The 19,503-nt window shown below is 44.0% G+C and overlaps 1 protein-coding gene across 1 annotated transcript in view; it reads left to right on the top strand.

Annotated features, from left to right (window-relative positions):
- SFT2D2 (SFT2 domain containing 2) overlaps positions 1-19,503 on the top strand; it is a 749,963-nt gene that overhangs the window by 445,675 nt on the left and 284,785 nt on the right. Inside the window, exon 4 of the mRNA XM_044072088.1 lies at positions 590-671. Coding sequence (XP_043928023.1) covers positions 590-671 — 82 coding nt within the window. The remainder of the gene's footprint in view (positions 1-589; positions 672-19,503) is intronic.

The raw sequence follows: 19,503 nt of genomic DNA, 5'->3' as shown, positions 1-19,503 counted from the left end.
ACCATTCCTGAAAGCTAGGACCTTGCATAAATAAATGTATTTCTTCAGTATTTATTTTTAGGGAAGCATTTTTAATGGGATATTCCGTAGTGAGTTTTTATTGCTCATGTATTTATCTTTTTTTTTTTTTTTGTAGAAATAGGACACTTTCTTTAAATGAAGCTGAGGAGACTGTAGGTGTAACATTGTTGCTGTGTTATTCATTTGTTTAATTTTATGATTGGTTGAAGCATACACACACACGATTTTAATTGTGTTTCAACATCTTATGAAGCAGTGCATCAAATACTGTAAAAGCACTAACATTTATTAAAGTTTCTTTGTTGTATGATATGTGACTATTTTATTTGACTACAGCATTGTTTTGTTTCACTTTGTGTTTTTAAAATACTTTTATGAAGTAATTATCAGTTTGTTTAGCTTGTTATGCTGCTGCCTCTTTAATGAGTTTCTTGTTTAAACAGTGGAAGTCAGCTTGACAGTTTTTCAAAAAATATTCAGGTTTCCATGCGGTGTTTTGTATTGTTAAAGCTTTATAGAGACCGCCCCTCAATTAGTACAACAACTTAACCTCTAATTTTTTTAACAGTACCTTGTTCCTTATGGGTCCTATGAAACAGCTGAAAAGAATGTTTGAACCAACACGTTTAATAGCAACTATAGTTATGCTGGTAAGTTCACAGTCTTTGCTACTTGACATGTCATTTGGCAGGTTTGTGAAGATGCATTTAACTGCCTTTTTTAATCTGAATTTGTATTCTGAACAAGTGCATCAGTGTGCATAGGCTTCCATTATGTGGCAGCCTTTGTTTGCTTATCTTTTACAGTAAGTTGGAGTACCACTTTTTTCCCAGTCAGTCATATAAAATGCCAGAGTATGAGAACATGCTCCAATCAGTTTTGAATTGTCCTGCTCCTTCTTTTTATGCCCTCAGTTTAACTGTAGGGCTGTGGTTTCCTGCCCTTCATCCCAGTTCATATGTTGAGTCCCACTCCACTTTTATTCCCATGTTCTATGTGTCCTCATTTTACTTTTTGACAGCTTGCATTTTACATGGTTGTACAAGAGGCTGTCATTCTTCATATTCATTACTCGGAGTTAAACGATAGGCAAGAACCACTTTATTCCTTCATTCTGCCCATTTTCCGTGGCCATTAGATCAGTTGACAGCAGTTGTTTTAACATAAAATGCATTCTTCATCACCTCACTTATATTTGCATGTCTTTCCCAAATATTATTTAGTTCCTATGCTGCTGTTGACCTTATTGCTCCTCTGCAAGGCTGCTTGAATATGCTGTTGCAGCACTTAGAAAATGCTTCCTTATGTTAGTCTTGTGACCTTCCCCTGTTTTAGATCATCCACCTTTGATCCAATGTTGCCTTTTCCGTCTCTTCTAACATGCGGTTTATCTGATTTAAGGCTGGTACCTTAGACTGTTCAGCTCCGAAGCTCCGCCTCCTATCTCATAGTGCACTGCCCCTGTCCTGCGTCTCCTTGCTCTTGTTTGCCACTTCATCTTTCATATGCAGTCTCTGAAGGTTCAGGTTGATAAGCACTTTTTGTATATTTTCTATAGCCTCCTCTGTTTCTTTTCTTGATAACTGTATAATGTTATGCAGGTCGTTGTAGCTTCTCCTGTTTAGGGGATTTTTATTTTTGCTACCTTTTTTTTTTTTTGGTATGTGGTCAGTTTTACTGCCATTTGTTTTTTTTTATTTCTATTATAAAAATAAATAAATTTGTTGTAGCTACAATTTTTGTTGGTTTAATCTTTAGGGCTTGTTCTCCTGTCATGTGTGTGTGTGTGTGTGTGTGTGTGTGTGTGTGTGTGTGCGCGCGCGCAATTTCTTCTCTGTCTTGGATAACTTTTTGGTTTTAGTAATGGGCATACTGGCTTCAGGCTTGAAGAAATGTTTGAGGAGTGGGCACATGTAGCTCCCCACCCCCCAAGAGTCACATGATAAGATTTGCTCCACATAGTTTCGGACTATTAGGTTTGCTTAGCTTTTGGGCCTAGAGCCCTCATGGACCAAAGTGTTTAATTGGTTCTTAAGGGTATTTTACTGCATGTTTCTCCATCTTCTGTTCCTTCTTCCATATCTCCTGCCAAAAAGTCAGGAGGGTAGATGGGAGAAGGAAAAAGAGAAATAAAAGGAGAGCAAGAAACCAAAGGAAAAGAGACTAGGAGATAAAGGATCATAAAGACTTCTGATTTCTCTTCCTCTCTGGAAGGTCAGCCAAATCCAAAGATCTTTGGCTCCTCTGGTTCCAACACCAGCTGTGCTGTCTGCATGCCCCACCACCACCAGTTGTTGCAGTCAGGGTTTCAGGTCCATGGGTTTTCCAACCTTGAACCTACTGAGTCAGTCTCTTTATTTAAAAATGTCAGAAAAGTAACATCAAAAGGGAACATCCTCATCAACAGCCATATACATCAGTGATGTTCTTGACTAACAGCAAAATTCCCATTTTATTTAAACAGGAGGAACCTACAAATGTAGAAAGAACAAGAGCCAATGTCGGCCTTGTTTATTTAGTGTTAATACACCTTCTCTTTCTCCCACTCTTTCCATGCTGTGACAATTTGACTGTACACTAAAGCATTCTTATGCTACCAAATCTCCTTTTGATGGTGGCCCCAGCCACTGTCAGGCTTCACTCCCCTCTTCTTCCCAGTAACACCCGCTGTGGAGTTTTTGCTGTAGCTGTATCCTACTCAGATCCAGCCCCTTCCCCTTCTGATCTGGGAGTCTTCACTTTCTTTAAAACTTTCCAAGCCATTTTTAATGGCTTTGTCTAGGTCTGCCAGTAGTGTCAAGGGCTCTGAGCTGGAGCAACTTATGTGCACCTCCTTAAAGGCCCAGCAGGACCTTGTGATCATATTGTCTTCCATAGCTACAAGATTAAAGGTTTCCATGCCTTTGGCTGTTTTCCCCAGCCCATGGTTCTGTGACTATACCATGTCCTTCCCATTACAGTAGTGACAGCTTGGCTGCCTCAGGCACCAGCCCCTTCCTAGATTTTTTCAACTTCAGTTTCTTTGGAGCAGAGTGCATCTTGGAGCTCAAGCATCGCTGCTGACACCTGGGATCCGGGTCAACTCTTAGGCTTTTGGAGTCATCCCTTCCTTTGGGTGCCTCAGCCTTAGATAGCTGAGCTCCGATCTCTATGTTGGATCTGATCTGATCGATATTGAGCACCAGACCTTCTCCTAGATCTGTGGATTGCAGGGGAGCTGCTCCCAGTCATTTTCTGCTTCTGACATCACAAAGAGGATTATTTTTATTTCAAGACTAAGGTTTCTTTACAAAGTTGGAGCCATGCCGATCTTTTCATCTGTTTTGTAGTTTGGGCTTACAGCAGTTTCCCCTGGGACAGTCCTCACTCTTAGACCTTGACCAGCCCCAAGCTAGGGATCCCCTGCTTCTTCAGTGTCCCTCCAGCTTCTGCTCCCCAGGAGGTACATGTATAGAGTAGAGCAAATGCAGGAGGATGGATTTGGACTCCCCTGAGGGGTCACTCGCCAAGGGTTCTATCTTCTATTAAATGGAGGGCCCCCAGAGTCCTTCTGTGAAGGCTTTTCTTTGGCAGGCTATTAGAATTGATGACACAGTGTGGTGGGGGTGGGAATGGGTGGGTTTGGACTGCCGAAGCTACTACCTTGAGAAGTTGTTTTATCTCTAGATCTTTGACATGGGCCTATAAATATCCTGGGTGGTATCCTTTCTGGATGATCTTGTCAATTTAGTATCTCTGGGGGCTTAGAGACAGCCTAATGTACTGGAAGCAATCCCTCCAAAACTGGACAAAGTATTAGTTTCTCCTAAGAATAGACCTTTTTGAGGTAAGGGCCTTTTAATGGATGTCATTGTGGTTGAGGTCTTTGAGGATATTTCTATGCCCCCCCAAAGAAAATGAAGGAGTCTTGGGCATTGGACCCCCTAGTGAAGTGCACTTGTGCTTCAACCACATTTGGGTTATGTGCAGTGAGCTGTTTGGCTCACCTAGGCTTCAAAGAGGTCTGATTTCAGAGATGTCTAAGATAGTGACAACACAACAGCCTCTGGAGACTCAAAAGTCTCCAGAGACTCAGTTGTCTGTGATGATATCTGTTAGAACCAAAAGTAAGCACACAGAAATTATGCTGTCCCCAGGAATCCTACATAGCAAGCTCTTAGCTTTCACCTTCTTATTAAAAAGTTGTACAAAATTTTAGCTATGTTTCTGACTGTGATTTATTGGTACAGGCTTTCAACTTGCTGTGTACAATTCCTGGAGACAGCATTGTGTCTGGTTACTTTAGGTTCTGAGTTTTTGGCACACAGATTTGTATTTCTCTTCTCCTTTGGTCATGATTTTCTCCATCTGAAATGTATCCATGAGGTTTCTTTTACACCCTGCAGATGGCACAGCTTGTGCAGCAAGCACAGGCATTACTATGCATCTCCATGCCTGTATGTGTTTATGTAACTTTGTGGACTGCTTCAAGAAATCATTTCTAAATGTCCCTTTCGATGGATCCACTCCTTTTGGATCCAAGTAAAAGATGCATTGTCCAGGAGTGAATAAGAAGGGAAGGGCATGCCTGCTATAAGAGTCCATTTCTCCACCCAGCAAAGGTCCTTTTCCAGGAACCAGAAAGGAAGGGAAAATTACTCTGTCTTTCATAAATAGAAGGTTTTTCCAAGATGCTGCTGGTGAAACTACCCTCCATGGCAGAGGGGGGTGGAATTTAATGGATGCTGCTCCAGAGGAAGGGGTGACCTGCAGAATCAGGGCTTCCAGGGAGCCTTCTCCGGAATAGTTGCCCAGTTGACTCTCTCTGGAGGCATTTGGGGTGGGGGGTTGCTTAGCTCTCCACCCAAAAGCTTGGGAGGCCATCACTTCAGATGCTTGGGGTGTTGAGAGGCGTTTCCAGAGGTTATTCAGTTCCCTTCCTGTAGACTCCAAATGAAACTCAAAAGATCACTTCCCAACATTCCTCTCTGAGAGCGAAGGGAAACAGTAGTGAAGATAAAAAAGCTGCTGTTGAACAGAGTCATCCAAGAAGTCCCACCCGATCAAAAAGGATATGGGGTCTTCTCAAGATTCTTTTTAGCACCAAAGACAAACAGACTTCAGGCACATTCTGGACTTCAGGAAGCTAAACCTTTATGTGAAGCAGACCAAATTCCAAGTGGTGAAGGATGTTGTCCATTCTTTCTTTATTGAGGATGGATGACTGCATGTGCTTTGTGGATCTCAAGGATGCTTACCATCTACAGAAAGATAGCAAAGCAGTCAAGAAGGTTTCTGTGCTTTTGACTGGAACCAGTTTCGATCACTGCCCTTTGGGCTGACCTCCCCACCCCGGGTGCTCACCAAGTGTATGGAAGTGGTAGCAGCCTGGCTTAGGCTGGTGGGATTATGGGTCTTTCCTACCTGAATGATTGGCTGCTTACAGCAACCTGAAGGGTGTCTCTAATCCAGGCTGGGCCTACTGCTCCAAATGTGTCTATCCTTGGGCATCACTGTAAACTATAATAAGTCCAAACTAGAACCATTACAAACCCTGGAATTCATCAGATGCCATCTGGATACTATCAACCAAATTGCCCCACCCCAGTCTCCTCTCCCTCTGGATTCAAGCCAGCCAGGTCCTGAATTCTCAGTAGCCAGCCGCTTATTTAGTGCTTTGGCTCCTCGGCTGTTTATCTTATGCCATTCGCCATGCTCTATATGAGAATTCTTCAGTGTGCTTTGTCTGTGTAGTGGCCAGTTTCTTTCTTCCCATACCGTGGACATTCCCATTTGCCCTACTAACATACGCTGCAATCATATTTCTTGATAACTGGAGTCTAATCAGGTTCAGGAAGGTTGTCCTTTTGTTTTCCCTCATTCCCATGCCATGGTTACAATAGATTCTTCCTTCCTGGGATGGGGGAGCACTTTGAAGGGAAGACATCTCAAGGTATCTGGTCCTAGACCAAAGGCCAATCTTCACATCAGTGTCTTGGAGACGAGAGTGGTCCTGCTAATGTTGCAGGCCTTTCAGGACTTTCTCCTAAATGGTGTGATAACCATCCAGTCCAACTAGATAGCAGTGGTGTAGTACATAAACAGGGGAGCCACCTCATATCCCCTATGTTTAGCGGCCATGAGAGTGTGGCAGTGGGTGATGTCCTCACAGTGCTTTCTGATAGCAATAGGGAATCCAGCAAACTAGCAGATAACTTGAGCAGAAGCATCCTAATGCCTTACTAGTAGTCACTCACTCCAACAGTAATGGTGCAAGTGTTCAGCTGCTTGGGCCAGCCCTGCTGTGATCTCTTTGCATCCCCTTCCAGCACCAAGTTCAGCAACGTTTTTGCTGTGATCCTTCAAGAGGGACAATCACTGAAGGATACTCTTCTCGATGCTTGCTTGGCAGTATATCTTGCTGTGCCCTTCTTAATAAAATTTCTTAAGAAAGCCTCTCATTGCAGAGGGACCATGATCTTCATAGCCCCCTTTTGGCCAAAACAAGTATGGGTCCCTTTTCTGTTTCAGCCTCCTCGGGTCCTGGGCCCTGTTTCAGAACTAATTTCTCACCTCCAAGGTTAGCCTCACCCACATCTCAAAATCCCTCAAATTGACTGCTTTGTTCCTCCAGTGCCAGTGATGGCCAGAGATTCCAAGCTTTCTAAGAGAGTTGTTTGCATTCTTTCCTCATCCCATAGAAACGTTTGAGCAGGAAAGTTTATGCTAACAATTGGAAAAGATTTTCTATTTGAGCAGTGGTCAAATGTTGAGATTCCTTCTTTATTTCTTCGGACTCCATTTTGGATTTTCTGGTGGATCTCTTTCATGCTGGTCTCCGCTATTCCACTATCAAGGTTCAGTTAGTAGACACGTCTAATTTTTATGTGGGTATGGAAAATACACCTGTTGTGTCCTTCAGATTATTTATTAAAAGCCTTTCTGAAGGGTACCTTCCTCCTGAGATCCCCCTATCAGGGTTCCAGTTCCTCCTTGGGATTTGGCCCTACTCTTGTAAGTTTTGAATAGACCTCTATTTGAACCAGTTGCTGTCACACATTTGAAACTGCTGTCATGGAGGACTTTGTTTTAGGTAGCCATTTCTTCTGCAAGGAGGGTTTTGGAACTTCAAGCCTCATCTTGCATACCTCCTTACCTTATGAAAAATAAGGACAGCGTTATCTCTATGTACTAATCCTTCACTCCTACCTAAAGTGGCTGTGAGTCAAACTTGAATCAACCAATTCATCTATCAGTTTTCTTTCCCAGTTTCACAAAAGAGAATACTTGCTCCACTGTTTGGATGTTCATCATCAACTAAGATTTTATTTGGACAAATCTAAAGCTTTCAGAAAATCAAACCAACTTTTTGTTTCCCTACCCAGTGCTTGATTGGGTAAGCTTTTTTCTAAAGTCACCTTATCCAGATTGCTTTCTGATTGCATTTGCGTTGTTTACTCAGTGAAAGGCATTCCCTTACCAGGTAAGATGTTCTTCGTGTTTCACTGTTGCAGTCATTACATTTGGGTAATCTGCTGGCAGATTGCCCTCAGTCGGCCTGATTAACAAAGTCTTGGGTCCTGTGTTGGTTGCGGTCCCTTCTTCCGTGACGTCAGGTCGTCGGGGGTATAAAGCATGCAGCCGACGCCATTGCATCTGTCTTTCTTGCCGCACGGTGCCGGAAGCAGTTCGCAAGTGCCGGTCGGCCGACTCCTGAAATTTTCGAGTTTCAGAACCAAAGTCTTCTACTGAAAGCTAAGTACCCCATTGGGGAAACTTTTTCTTGCTCCTTACCGATGTCAGTAAAAGTTAATAATTGTATTACTTGTGGGAAGCAAATACCTCATAAGGATTTTCATTTGTACTGTATTCCTTGCCTAGGCTCTGACCACAATGTGCCTTGCTGTCAGTTTTGTGCTAAATTTAATCAATGCACTATTAAACGTCGGTATATTTTCGCTTCTAAATATTTTGGCTCAAGATTTAACTGTCCAGAAATGTCGTCCGTTAGCAATCAGACTACCAGAATACCTTAAAAATGCAAAGAAAAAGACAGAGATAGACCGTCGAGGTCCAAAACCGACGACAAAGCTTCTCCTAAGCCAGTCGCCGGTTCGCCGGTATTCAGTGAGGTGCTTTCACAGCCCCTGATACCCACTACTTTTGATTCGCAGGCCAATACCGAGACTCATTTGGAGTCCAGTATGCCAAAGATACTTTAAGTATTGAACCCGCAGATGTCTCTACCTTAAATGGGTCTGGAGCCTCTGAGCAGGCACCGGCTTATGAGGGTGTTTTCAGGCCTAAATATTTGTATATTAAACCGACGCCATCTTCAAAACTAAGGCCAAAAGCTACTTGTATGTCTAAAAAAATGACGCTTGGGCCACGTGTACAGGCCCAATGCCTAAAAAACAAATGATCAAAATGGCTGAGGATTTAATTACCTTGATCAGGGTACCCATCCCCCTCCTGCTAAGATGCCTAGGCAAGGCACTGACTATGAATCTTCAGATCAGGTTTCATAGTTTCATAGTATAGTACTAGGCTATCTGCCCTAAGGCATTTGTAAGCCTAGCCATAGTGATGTGGCTTTTGCCACCCCATGAAGTGGTACAAAAATGTACAGAATAAAATAAGAATACTGTGCCTCTGTCTAGTAGTGACACAATGAAGGTCCCCTTATATAATAGAATTAGTTTACTGTGCCCCTGTCTAGCAGTGACACAGATGTGACCCCTGGGGTAAACTTACGATCTCCCATCCACTCATCAAGATTTCTCTTGAAGAGAGTCAGTGAGCGTCTCTGCCTAATACGAACTGGGATCCTGTTACAAAGCATGGGAAGCCTCTGGGTTATGAATCTATCCCTCCAGCATGTCCTATTCATACTTGTGCCGAGGTTTAAGTCTTTAGCTCTCGTGGTCCTGATGGATTTGGATCTTTTGAGGTGGAGCATGTCCATCAGATCCTGATTGGGCATGGCCTTGTACATCAGGCAGAGATCACCTCTGAGCAGGCGGTATGCTACTGAATAGAGCTGAAGTTTCTTTAATCTGGCAGAATAAGACATATGTTGGAGACCCTTGATCCTCTTGGTGTGAGGTACTTTTGTGGTCTCTCCAGCTGTTGCAAATGCCGGGTGAGGTACATACCAAATGGGGCATTGTACTCAATCATGGGTCTGATGAGGGAGGAGTATAGGGGTACAATGACATCCCTGGATCTGGATGTGAATCCCTTCATGATGAGGTGTGCAAGGTAGAATGTTTTTCTAACCACTTTGGCAACGTGGGTGTCAAATGAGAGGTCGCTGTCGACTTGGGTCCCTAGGTCTCTGATTACTTTTTCCGTACTCAGTGGGTTGCTGTCTATGTGATAATTTGTGGGTACTTTGTTTTTCCCAAAGGGGATGACTATACATTTTTTGGCATTTAGTTTAAGGCCGTGACTCCGGCACCAGTTGTCCGTTTCTGTGAGGCCTTTTTGTAGGATGTATGTGTCCACTGGTGTATCGACTATGGCGCCTAGTTTGCAGTCATCTGCGAACTTTGTCAGCCACAACCCTCCCATGTTTGCTTTAACATCTGAGAAATAAATGCCGAACAAGAGGGGTCCCAGGACAGATCCCTGTGGTACACCACTTGTGACTGGCTTTGAGTTTGATGTTGCTCCAGCGATTTTAACTTTATGGGTTCTGTCCTTTAGCCAGTTTGCAACCTATCTGGTGACATAAGGGTTTACGTTTAAGCTGTTGAGCTTATCTATGATGCCTTAGTGGGGTATTGTGTCGAAGGCCTTAGCCAAGTCCAGGTAGGCTGTATGGACTGCTTTGCCCTCATCAATGGCTCTAGTGACTGTTTCGAAAAAGTCAACCAGGTTCAAAAGGCAGGATCTGCCCTTTACAAAGCTGAACTGGGTGGGATAAAGTGTCTGTAGGTCCCCTATGTCTCTGTTTATGAGTTCCATAATGATTCTTTCCATAGCTTTGCAGACCAGGCTGGTTAAGCTTATGGGGCGGTAGTTTCCAGGGTCTGTAGAGGTACCTCCTTTGTGGAGTGGGACCACTGTTGCTGTACGCCACTGTTTAGGTACATATCCTGAAGTAAGGCTAAGGTTAAATAGCATTTTTATGTGTGGGTTTAGCTCCTCTTGGAGTTCACGTAACACGCAACCCGGGATACCGTCAGGTCCCATTGATGCTGTGTTTTTAGCTTTGTTTAGGGCGGTTCTCACTTGGACATCTGAGATGACAGGGAGATTACATTCAGCTGGGATAAGTATTTCTTCTTTTGGAGTTGAGGGAGGGGAGAAATTTGCACTGAACCTGTCAGCCAGAATGTTGGCAATATCTGTGGGTTCAGTGTATTTTTTGTTGTTGTGAACTAACTCTGAGCATATCTGAGGGTTTCCGCCCAGGTTTCTAACATAGCTGAAGAAGGCTTTGTGGTTATCTTTAGTGTCTTTAGCGATTTTTCTCTCAAAGTTGGCCTTGGATGTTTTTCTGAGAGAACGTAGTTTTCTGCTAATGTTGATCAGAGATGTCTTCCCTTCATGGGATTTTGCTCTGACGTGCAGTAACTTCCTTCTTTTGTTATACAATTTGTTAATGGCTGAGGTCCACCAGACAGGATGCTTGCCTTTGGTGGAGAGTGACTTGGATTTATTTGGGATTGCATGATCCATGCATTCTTGGAGATGTCCATAGAAAGCATTTGTGAAGGATTCAGCATTGTGGTATGTGGTATCCACTGACACAGTGGGCTTATAGGATACCATCTCAGTCTTGAGAAGAGTGAAGTCTGCTTTTAAGAAGTTTTTCACTGTGGTCTTTTGTGCTGGGGGTGGAGGTGGGATATGTATATCCAGGGTGATTAGTTTGTGGTCAGATCTCACTAGTGAGGGGTATACTTCCGGTGTGGAGCATTTTGTCCCCATGTTTGTGATGATCAGGTCTAGTATATTATCTCCCTTAGTGGGAGAGGTGACTAGTTGTTCCAGTGCATTTGAATTTATGAATTCCAGGAACCTTTGGGCTAGGGTATTAGGGCTAGAATAATGTACCCAATCTATGTTTGGGTAGTTGAAGTCTCCCAATATGATGGCATTTTGTGATACATTCATATCCTCCAATGTCTTCTGGAAGGCTGAGTGGGGTTCTTGAGATTGGGAGGGTGGTCTGTAACATGCTACCAGTTTTGCCTATGGTTAGTTGCACCTGTATGGTCTCTGATGCTTCATGTTTTGCTAATAACCTGGAGGTGTGGGTGTCCTTGATGAATATGGACACTCCCCCTCCCTTTGTGGTTCGGCCCGGGTTTTGGGGCTGAAAAGCATGATACGACGTATAGCCTGGTAGCGCTGGGGTGCTCTCAGGAGCCTTGAACCAGGTTTCAGTTACTGCACAGACGTCGATGTTCTCCATGCTGAGGAGTGCATCGAGTACCTGCATCTTGAGATTTAGACTTCTGGCGTTGAGCAGCATTACCCTTAGTTTTTTTCCATTTTTGTTTTCTAAGGAGGTGGGTTTGTCTTTTGAGCCTTGCCTAAAAAAGGCACTATGGGGGTGGCAAGAGCCTTAGCCAATATCCGGAAGCCCAGTGGTGACAGGTGTAAGCCATCCCTTGCGAAGCAGCGTGGCTTGTCCAACATGTCATCCCAGGCAGACAGACATTGGATCCCCTTAGAATGACACCAGTACTTGAGCCAATTATTAAAGCTGATCATCTTGTCTTTGTATTGTGGTATCATTCTTGGTGAGGGCAAGATGCTGCTCAGGGTCACCAGCCTGGGCTACATAATCGGAGAGCTCCTCTATGTCTCTTTTCATGTAGTCCAGAGAGGTGCAGCTCAGGTCATTCACACCAGCATGGACAATGACGGAGTCATATTTGTACTTTCTATTTCTTCTGATTCCTCTTCTGATCAGGAATTATCTATTCCCACTTATGATGACTGATGCAGAAGATTCCATCCCTTCTGCTTCTCCTCCTGAGGATTTTTCTTTTGGAGAAACTTTGCATACCTTAAGGGAACTTTTTCACTGGGAGAGTCAGGATTTCTCAGAATCTAAAAAGAGACTTAGGGATTTTCTTCTATATTCCTCAGCATAGGCCTTTGGCTATACCTCCTGTTCTAGACATTGTTGATGATGTTTTCTCAGAATCCAGTATGACTCCTGATTCCCTGCCTCCGGCTCCTAGTAAGCCAGACAGATACTGCAGGATTCCTGACTCCCACAAATTCCTTTTTAAAAACCCTACTGCTGACCCTGAAACCATTTCTCAGGGTCCCAAGGGCGTAAAGGCCTCTACTGCTAAACATCCTACCTCTTCTGATAGAGATTCCAGGGCCCTGGATAGATGGGGTAAGAAAGCTTACATGTCTGCAACCTTGACACTCAGGGCTTGAAACTGTCAATTTCTTATGCTTAAATATCAACAACATGTCATGGGTTTACTTAAACGGAAGATAATGTTGATTTCTGACTGTGCGGAAAATAAAGAGTTGCAGGATTTTATTGCATTCAGCTGAACTAGTTGGAAAACATACTTTGCAGGGTTGGGAGGGTGGCCTAATGGTTAAGGTGTTTGCCTTACAAACACAAGGTGTAGGGTTTGAGTCTCACAAGGGATAATTGGCTAGGCTTAAAATGGCTCACAAGGGCAGTTAGCTTAGTACTAACCTAAGAACCTAACAATGTGGTTTTGATTCCTTGGAGGCCTCTTGCAGGGCTGCTGTAACTGGATTTATGATAAGAAGGCATGCTTGGCTCAAGGAAGAAAGTCTGCCTGACCATGTTAAAGCAAAATTGTTGGATGCTCCTTTACAACAGGACACTCTTATTTGGTAATAAGGCTGAAGAAGTTTTGAAAAAAGATGGAAGATAAAACTAAATCTATGCAAACTGTGAAATATTTCCTACAAGTGCAGCCACCCAGGTTTATTAGGCACTAGAGCCGCTCAGGTCAAACCTAGACATTCCAAAGGCTCCAGGTTTCAGTCACAAGGAACTTTTAGAACAAAGCAATGGGATGCCTCCACCTCTGGAAGCAACAAGGCACCTTCCTATGGTAAACAGTCTCAATGACTTTCCACTGCAATCACCAAGCACTTATCTTTTGGCCGCCCCTTTGGGGGGGAAACTGGCACTTCATGCATAAAACTGGCAATTGTTTACCCAGGACAAATGGGTTTTAAATATAGTACCCCAGGGATACAGATTTCGTTCCCACAAGTTGCCAGTCCCAAACGGATGGCCAGACCTGCCTCCAACTCAGTGTGCAGAGGCCCAGAAACAAGTTATGTCCCTCATGAATATGGGGGCTATTCAACCTGTATCAGAAAAGGAAAAGGGACAAGGTTTTTATTCAAGACTTTTCCTGGTATCCAGAAAAGACAAATAATGGTGTCCAATCCTGGACTTATCCATTCTAAATACATTTCTGGACATTCCAAAATTCAAGATGCTGACTCTTCAACAGTTACTACCTATGCTAGGCAAGGATGCCAGGTTGGTAACTCTAGACTTAAAAGAGGCATACCTGCATATCCCAGTCAGGGAATCTTGCAGAAGATACCTCTGCTTCAAAGCAGGCTATTTGCATTACCAGTTCTCTGCACTGCCCTTTGTGAAGACCCTGGGCACAGTAGATAAGCCAAAGTGATAAGAAAGGGATAAGAAACTAAGAGTAATGCTACTCAACGCCAGAAGTCTAAACCTCAAGATGCACGCACTCGAAACTCTCCTTAGCATGGAGAACATCGATATCTGTGCAGTAAGAGAAACCTGGTTCAAGGCTCCCGAGAGCACCCCAGCACTACCAGGTTATACCTCATACCATGCTTTTCGGCCCCCAAACTTAGACTGAACCACAAAAGGAGGGGGGAGTATCAATATTCGTCAGATACCCACACCTCCTGGTTGGTGGCACAGCACGAAGCATCAGAGACTATCCATGTGCAACTAACAGTGGGTAAAACTGCCTTCCAGTTTATAGCCTGCTACAGACCACCCTCCCAAACCCAGGAACCCCACTCGGCCTTCCTGAGAACGCTGGAAAATATGAAGGTCTCTCCAAACACCATTATACCCAAACATAGACTGGGAGCATTACTCTAGCTCCAACACCCTAGCCCAAAGGTTCCTAGAATTTATAAACTCAAATGCTATGGAACAACTTGTTACCACTCCCACAAGAGGGGAAAACGTACTGGACCTGATCATCACCAACACGTGGGACTGTATGCTCCAGACCAGAAGTGTAGACCTCACTGGTAAGATCAGACCATAAACTAATCTCACTGGATATTCACATCCCGACCCCAGCCCCTGCCCAGAAAACCACAGTGAAAAACTTCTCTAAAGCAAATTTCACACTCCTCAAAACCGAGATGGAATCCTTCAAAGCCCCCGGGCCTGTGGAATATATGGCCCAGACCGCAGAATCTTTTATAAACGCATTCTATGAACACCTTCAGGAATGCATGGATCATGCAATCCCAAATAAAACCAAGACCCAATCCTCCAAAGGCAGATGTCCTGTCTGGTGGACCCCAGCCATAAACAGACTATACAATAGAAGGAGGAAGCTACTACATGATAGAGCAAAATCCCAAAAAGGGAAGGCATCTCTGATCAGTATTAGCAAAAAACTACGGGCACTCATAAAATCGTCTAAGGCCAGCTTTGAGAGAAAAATTGCACAGGACACTAAGGATAATCACAAAGCTTTCTTTAGTTATGTTAGGAACCTGGGTGGGAATTCCCAGATATGCTCAGAATTTGTCCAAAATGACAAAAAATACACCAAACCCACAGACATTGCCAACATCCTAGCTGACAGGTTCAGCGCAAACATCTCTCCCCCCTCCCCACCAAAAGGGCAAATATCTATCCCAGCAGAGTGCTGCCCCCCCTGACATCTCAGATGCTCAGGTAAGAGCCGCCCTCTCCAAAGCAAAAAACACAGCATCGATGGGGCTGCATCCTACATGAACTCCAAGAAGAACTAAACCCAAACATAAAACTACTGTTCAATCTCAGCCTTACTACAGGATATGTACCCAAAGAGTGGCGTACAGCAACAGAGGCCCCTCTCCACAAAGGTGGTAGCTTAGTCTGCAAAACTATGGAAAAGGTCATCATGGACCTCATAAATAAAGATATTGGGAACCTACAGACACTGGATCCTACCTAGTTCGGCTTTGTTAAGGGCAGATCCTGCCTCTTAAACCTGGTTGATTTCTTTGAAACAGTCACCAAGGCCATTGATGAGGGGAAGGTGGTCCAGACAGCCTACCTGGACCTCGCAAAAGCCTTCGATACAATACCCCACTCGGGCATTATAGATAAGCTCACCAGCTTAAATATAAACCCCTATGCCACTAGATGGGTTGCAAACTGGCTCAAGGACAGAACCCACATGGTTAGAATTGCTGGAGCCATGCCAGACTCCAAACTATTTACAAGTGGCGTCCCGCAAGGCTCAGTCCTGGGACCTCTCTTGTTTGGTATATATTTCTCGGAGGTACAGGCCAACACGTAAGGACTGTGGCTGACCAAGTTCACAGATGACTGCAAACTGGGCACCATAATCGACTCTCCAGCCGACACAAGCATCCTCCAAAAGGGCCTCATAGAAACAGACAACTGGTGCCAGAGCCATGGCCTCAAGCTAAACACCAAAAAGTGTATAGTCATCTCCTTTGGCAAAAACAAAGTGCCCACAACTTACCACATAGGTGGTAATCCATTAAGTATAGAAGAAGTAATTAGGGACCTGGGGATCCAAGTTGATAGCAATCTCTCATTTGACAACCACGTGGCCAAAGTGGTTAGAAAAACATTTTATATAGCCCGCCTAATCATGAAGGGATTCACATCTAGATCAGGGGGAGGTCATCGTGCCTCTTTACTCATCCCTCATCAGGCCCATAATTGAGTACAATGCCCCTTTTGGGATGTACCTTACCAGACACCTGCAGCAACTGGAAAGACCCCACAAGTATCTCACCAAGAGGATCAAAGGGCTCAAACAGATGCCATATGCTGTCCGGTTAAAGAAACTCCAGCTCTACTCAGTGGCATACCGCCTGCTCAGAGGCGATCTGTGCCTGACATATAAAGCCATGTCCAACCCGGAATTAATGGACATGCTGCACCTCAGAAAATCCAAATCCCATCAAGCTACGCGCTCGAGAGACTTGATCCTCCGCACTGAAATAAATGGAACATGCTGGAGGGACAGATTCATAACCCAGAGGCTCCCTTCACTCTGGAATAAAATCCCAGTCCAGGTTAGGCAGAGTCCCTCATTGACTCTCTTCAAGAGGAATCTTGATGAGTGGATGGGAGATCGTAGGTTTACCCCGGGTATCACTTCTGTGTCACTGTTAGACAGAGGCACAGTATACTAACCTCGAAAAAGGGCATAGCAAAATTAATTTAAAATGGGTGGCGAAAGCCAAACATACTCTGGCTTGGCTTATAAATGCCCTAGGGCAGATAGCCTAGTATGAACCTATGAAGCTATGAATCTATAAAGTGCCTGGCACCAGTAATTGCATTTTGCAGGCAAAGAAGTATTCAAATTTATCCATACCTGGATGATTGTCTAATTCAGGCAGAAAGCAAGGACACTCTTCTGAAACATCTGGCATTTGTAAAAAGGCTTCTAACTTGTCTAGGGTACACCATAAACGAAAATAAATCATAACTGGTACTCTCTCAAATAATTATATTCCTGGGGGCAAGCTTGAATACAACTGCCCAGATGACTTACCTTATGCCAGAAAAACAAATTCAGTTGATGACATACTTCAAACAGGTGGCCACAAAAATCCAGCTATCTGCAAGACAAATTCTGCAGGCATTGGGGTTCATGGCCTCCTGCATTCTTCTAATTCCATATGCAAGACTGCATATGAGGAAACCTTAATGGTACCTAAAAAGCTTATGGAGTCAACATTGTTACAGCCTGGAAACAATGATTCCTATCATTCCTTGCCTGCAGCAAGAGTACCTATGGTGGGCAGAGGCCTGTCACCAAAACAAGGGACTGTCATTCATTCCACCCCCTGCCGCCCAAGCCCTGACTACAGACGCATCAGACTATGCTTGGGGCGATCTGGCAGGGAGATGCATTCATGGCCAATGGAGCCCAAATCAAATGCACCTACATATCAGTCAGAAAGAGATGCTAGCTGTACAGAATGCTCTGACAGCCTTCAAGGACGGTCTTCATCCAGGACAGCTATTGATAAAGACAGACAACATCACAGTCATGTGGTACATAAATAAGCAGGGGGGTACACATTCCTACCCCCTTTGCAGACTAGCCATGGCATTGTGGAACACTGCCTTGACTTATCAAATACATCTACAAGCTCAATTCCTGCCAAGAAATCAAAATACTCTGGCAGACGAACTAAGCAGAAACATTATGGACCCACACAAATGGAAACTGGATCCACAAATCTTCAGCATGTTGACACGCAAATGGGGAGCCCAGACATACATATTTTGCCTCACCCCAAAACTATCAGTTGAACAAGTTCTGCAGAAGAATTCATCACAAAAAAGCTTGGAAAAGGATGCTCCATCCTTCAGCTGGAAAAACCTGTCAATCTATGCCTTTTCCCTCTGCCTCTGCTCTCCAAGGTCTTACTAAAAGTCAGACATAAAAAAACAAAAATGATTCTGATTGCTTCAGACTGGCCTCGCCAACACTGGTACCCGCTCCTGCGCAATATGTCGCACCTTCCTCCGTGGTAGCTGCCTCAGACACCTCACCTACTGTCTCAGCAGAACTATCAAATTCTGCACACTTGGCTCCAAACTTTGAATCTTGCAGCATGGCTAATCAACTAATTTCACCAGTTACATCTCTCAGCAAACCTGTGATGGATGTCATTTTGGAGGCTAGAAGGCCTAGTACTAGAAAAGCTTATGCTGACAAATGGAAAGATTCTGTGCCTGGAACCAGGCACAAGGAATAAGCACAGCAATGCCCAATATTCCTCAGATTCTGCAATACTTAACTGAGATGCTTCACAAGGGCCTATCTTTTTCTTCCATAAAAATCCATGCCTCTGCCATTTCAGCTCATTACAACACAGAGCCTCCCCTTTTTTCTCATCCTGTGTTAAAGCAGTACCTCAGAGGGGTCAACAATTTAAGACCTCCCAGGAAAGCAGTACCTCAGAGGGGCCAACAATTTAAGACCTCCCAGGAAAGCACCAACTCCTGCATAGGACCTCAATTTTGTTTTGGAAAAACTCACTCTACCTCCTTTTGAGCCAGCTGCTACTGAGGACCTAAAATTTCTCTCTTGGAAAACAGCTTTTCTTTTAGAAGTCACTTCAGCTAGAAGGATTTCAGAACTACAGGCTCTTATGGCAGTGGAGCCTTTCATTATTTTTTACCCGGACAAGGTGGCTCTCAGGACCAGTCCATCCTTTATGCCTAAAGAGGTATCTAGTGTGACCCTTAATCAGACCATTCATCTGCCAACTTTCTTCCCAAATCCACAGAACATGGGTGAGCGGATTCTGCATTCATTGGATGTACACAGACAACTAAGATTCTACTTAAACAGGACAAAATCTCTAAAACAAATCTGAACAATTACTGCTGGCATTTGTTTCAGGGGCAGAGGGAAAGGCTATTTCAAAGCAGACTGTTTCCAAATGGATAAGCCATTGTATTCATTTCTGCTATATGCACAATGGTAAACCTGTCCCCAAGGGGATCGGATCGCATTCCACCAGGGCTGCATCTACTGGTTCCGACCAGAGACATTCTAGAAGCTGCTACCTGGAGCTCATTTCATACGTTCACCAAACATTACCATTTACCTCTATTCTATAATCCAGAGCAGGCTTTGCCACTGCTGTCCTGCAGGGCCTTATAGCTGCTCTGATTGCTGTATAAATCCAGCCTCCTAACCATAGCTTTGGAATTCTACCCAAATGTAATGACTGAAACAGTGAAACACGAAGAACATAGTACAGTTGTGTACTCTTACCATAAATGTAGATGTTCGAGTATATTCACTGTTGCAGTCCTGGTCACCCTCCCGCCAGCCCAGTTTTTCGCTAACTATACATCTCATTTCTGTTACTGTCTTTAAAAGCCTTTTTGGTGTATTTGCTTTTGTTTGGAGGTATATGTTTTGTGTTTTTTATTCTATGTATACACACACACACACACACACACACACACACACACACACACACACACACACATATATATTTTGCTCCCCATTTTGGGAGGCACCTGAAATCTGGGGCAAGAAAAACTGATGTAATGGTGTCGGTTGCATGTTTTATACCCCTGATGACCTGACGTCATGGAAGAAGGACAGCAACCGACTCAGGACCAAAGACTTTGTTAATCAGGCCGACTGAGGGCAACCTGCCAGCAGATTACCCAAATGTAATGACTGCAACAGTGAATACACTCGAACATGTACATTTATGGTAAGTGTACACAACTGTACT

The sequence above is a fragment of the Protopterus annectens genome, chromosome 5.part0, assembly GCF_019279795.1.
Source record: "Protopterus annectens isolate FY-2018-M chromosome 5.part0, PAN1.0, whole genome shotgun sequence".
In the NCBI taxonomy this organism is placed as follows: Eukaryota; Metazoa; Chordata; order Ceratodontiformes; family Protopteridae; genus Protopterus; species Protopterus annectens.
This window is presented reverse-complemented; position numbering and strand designations above follow the sequence as displayed.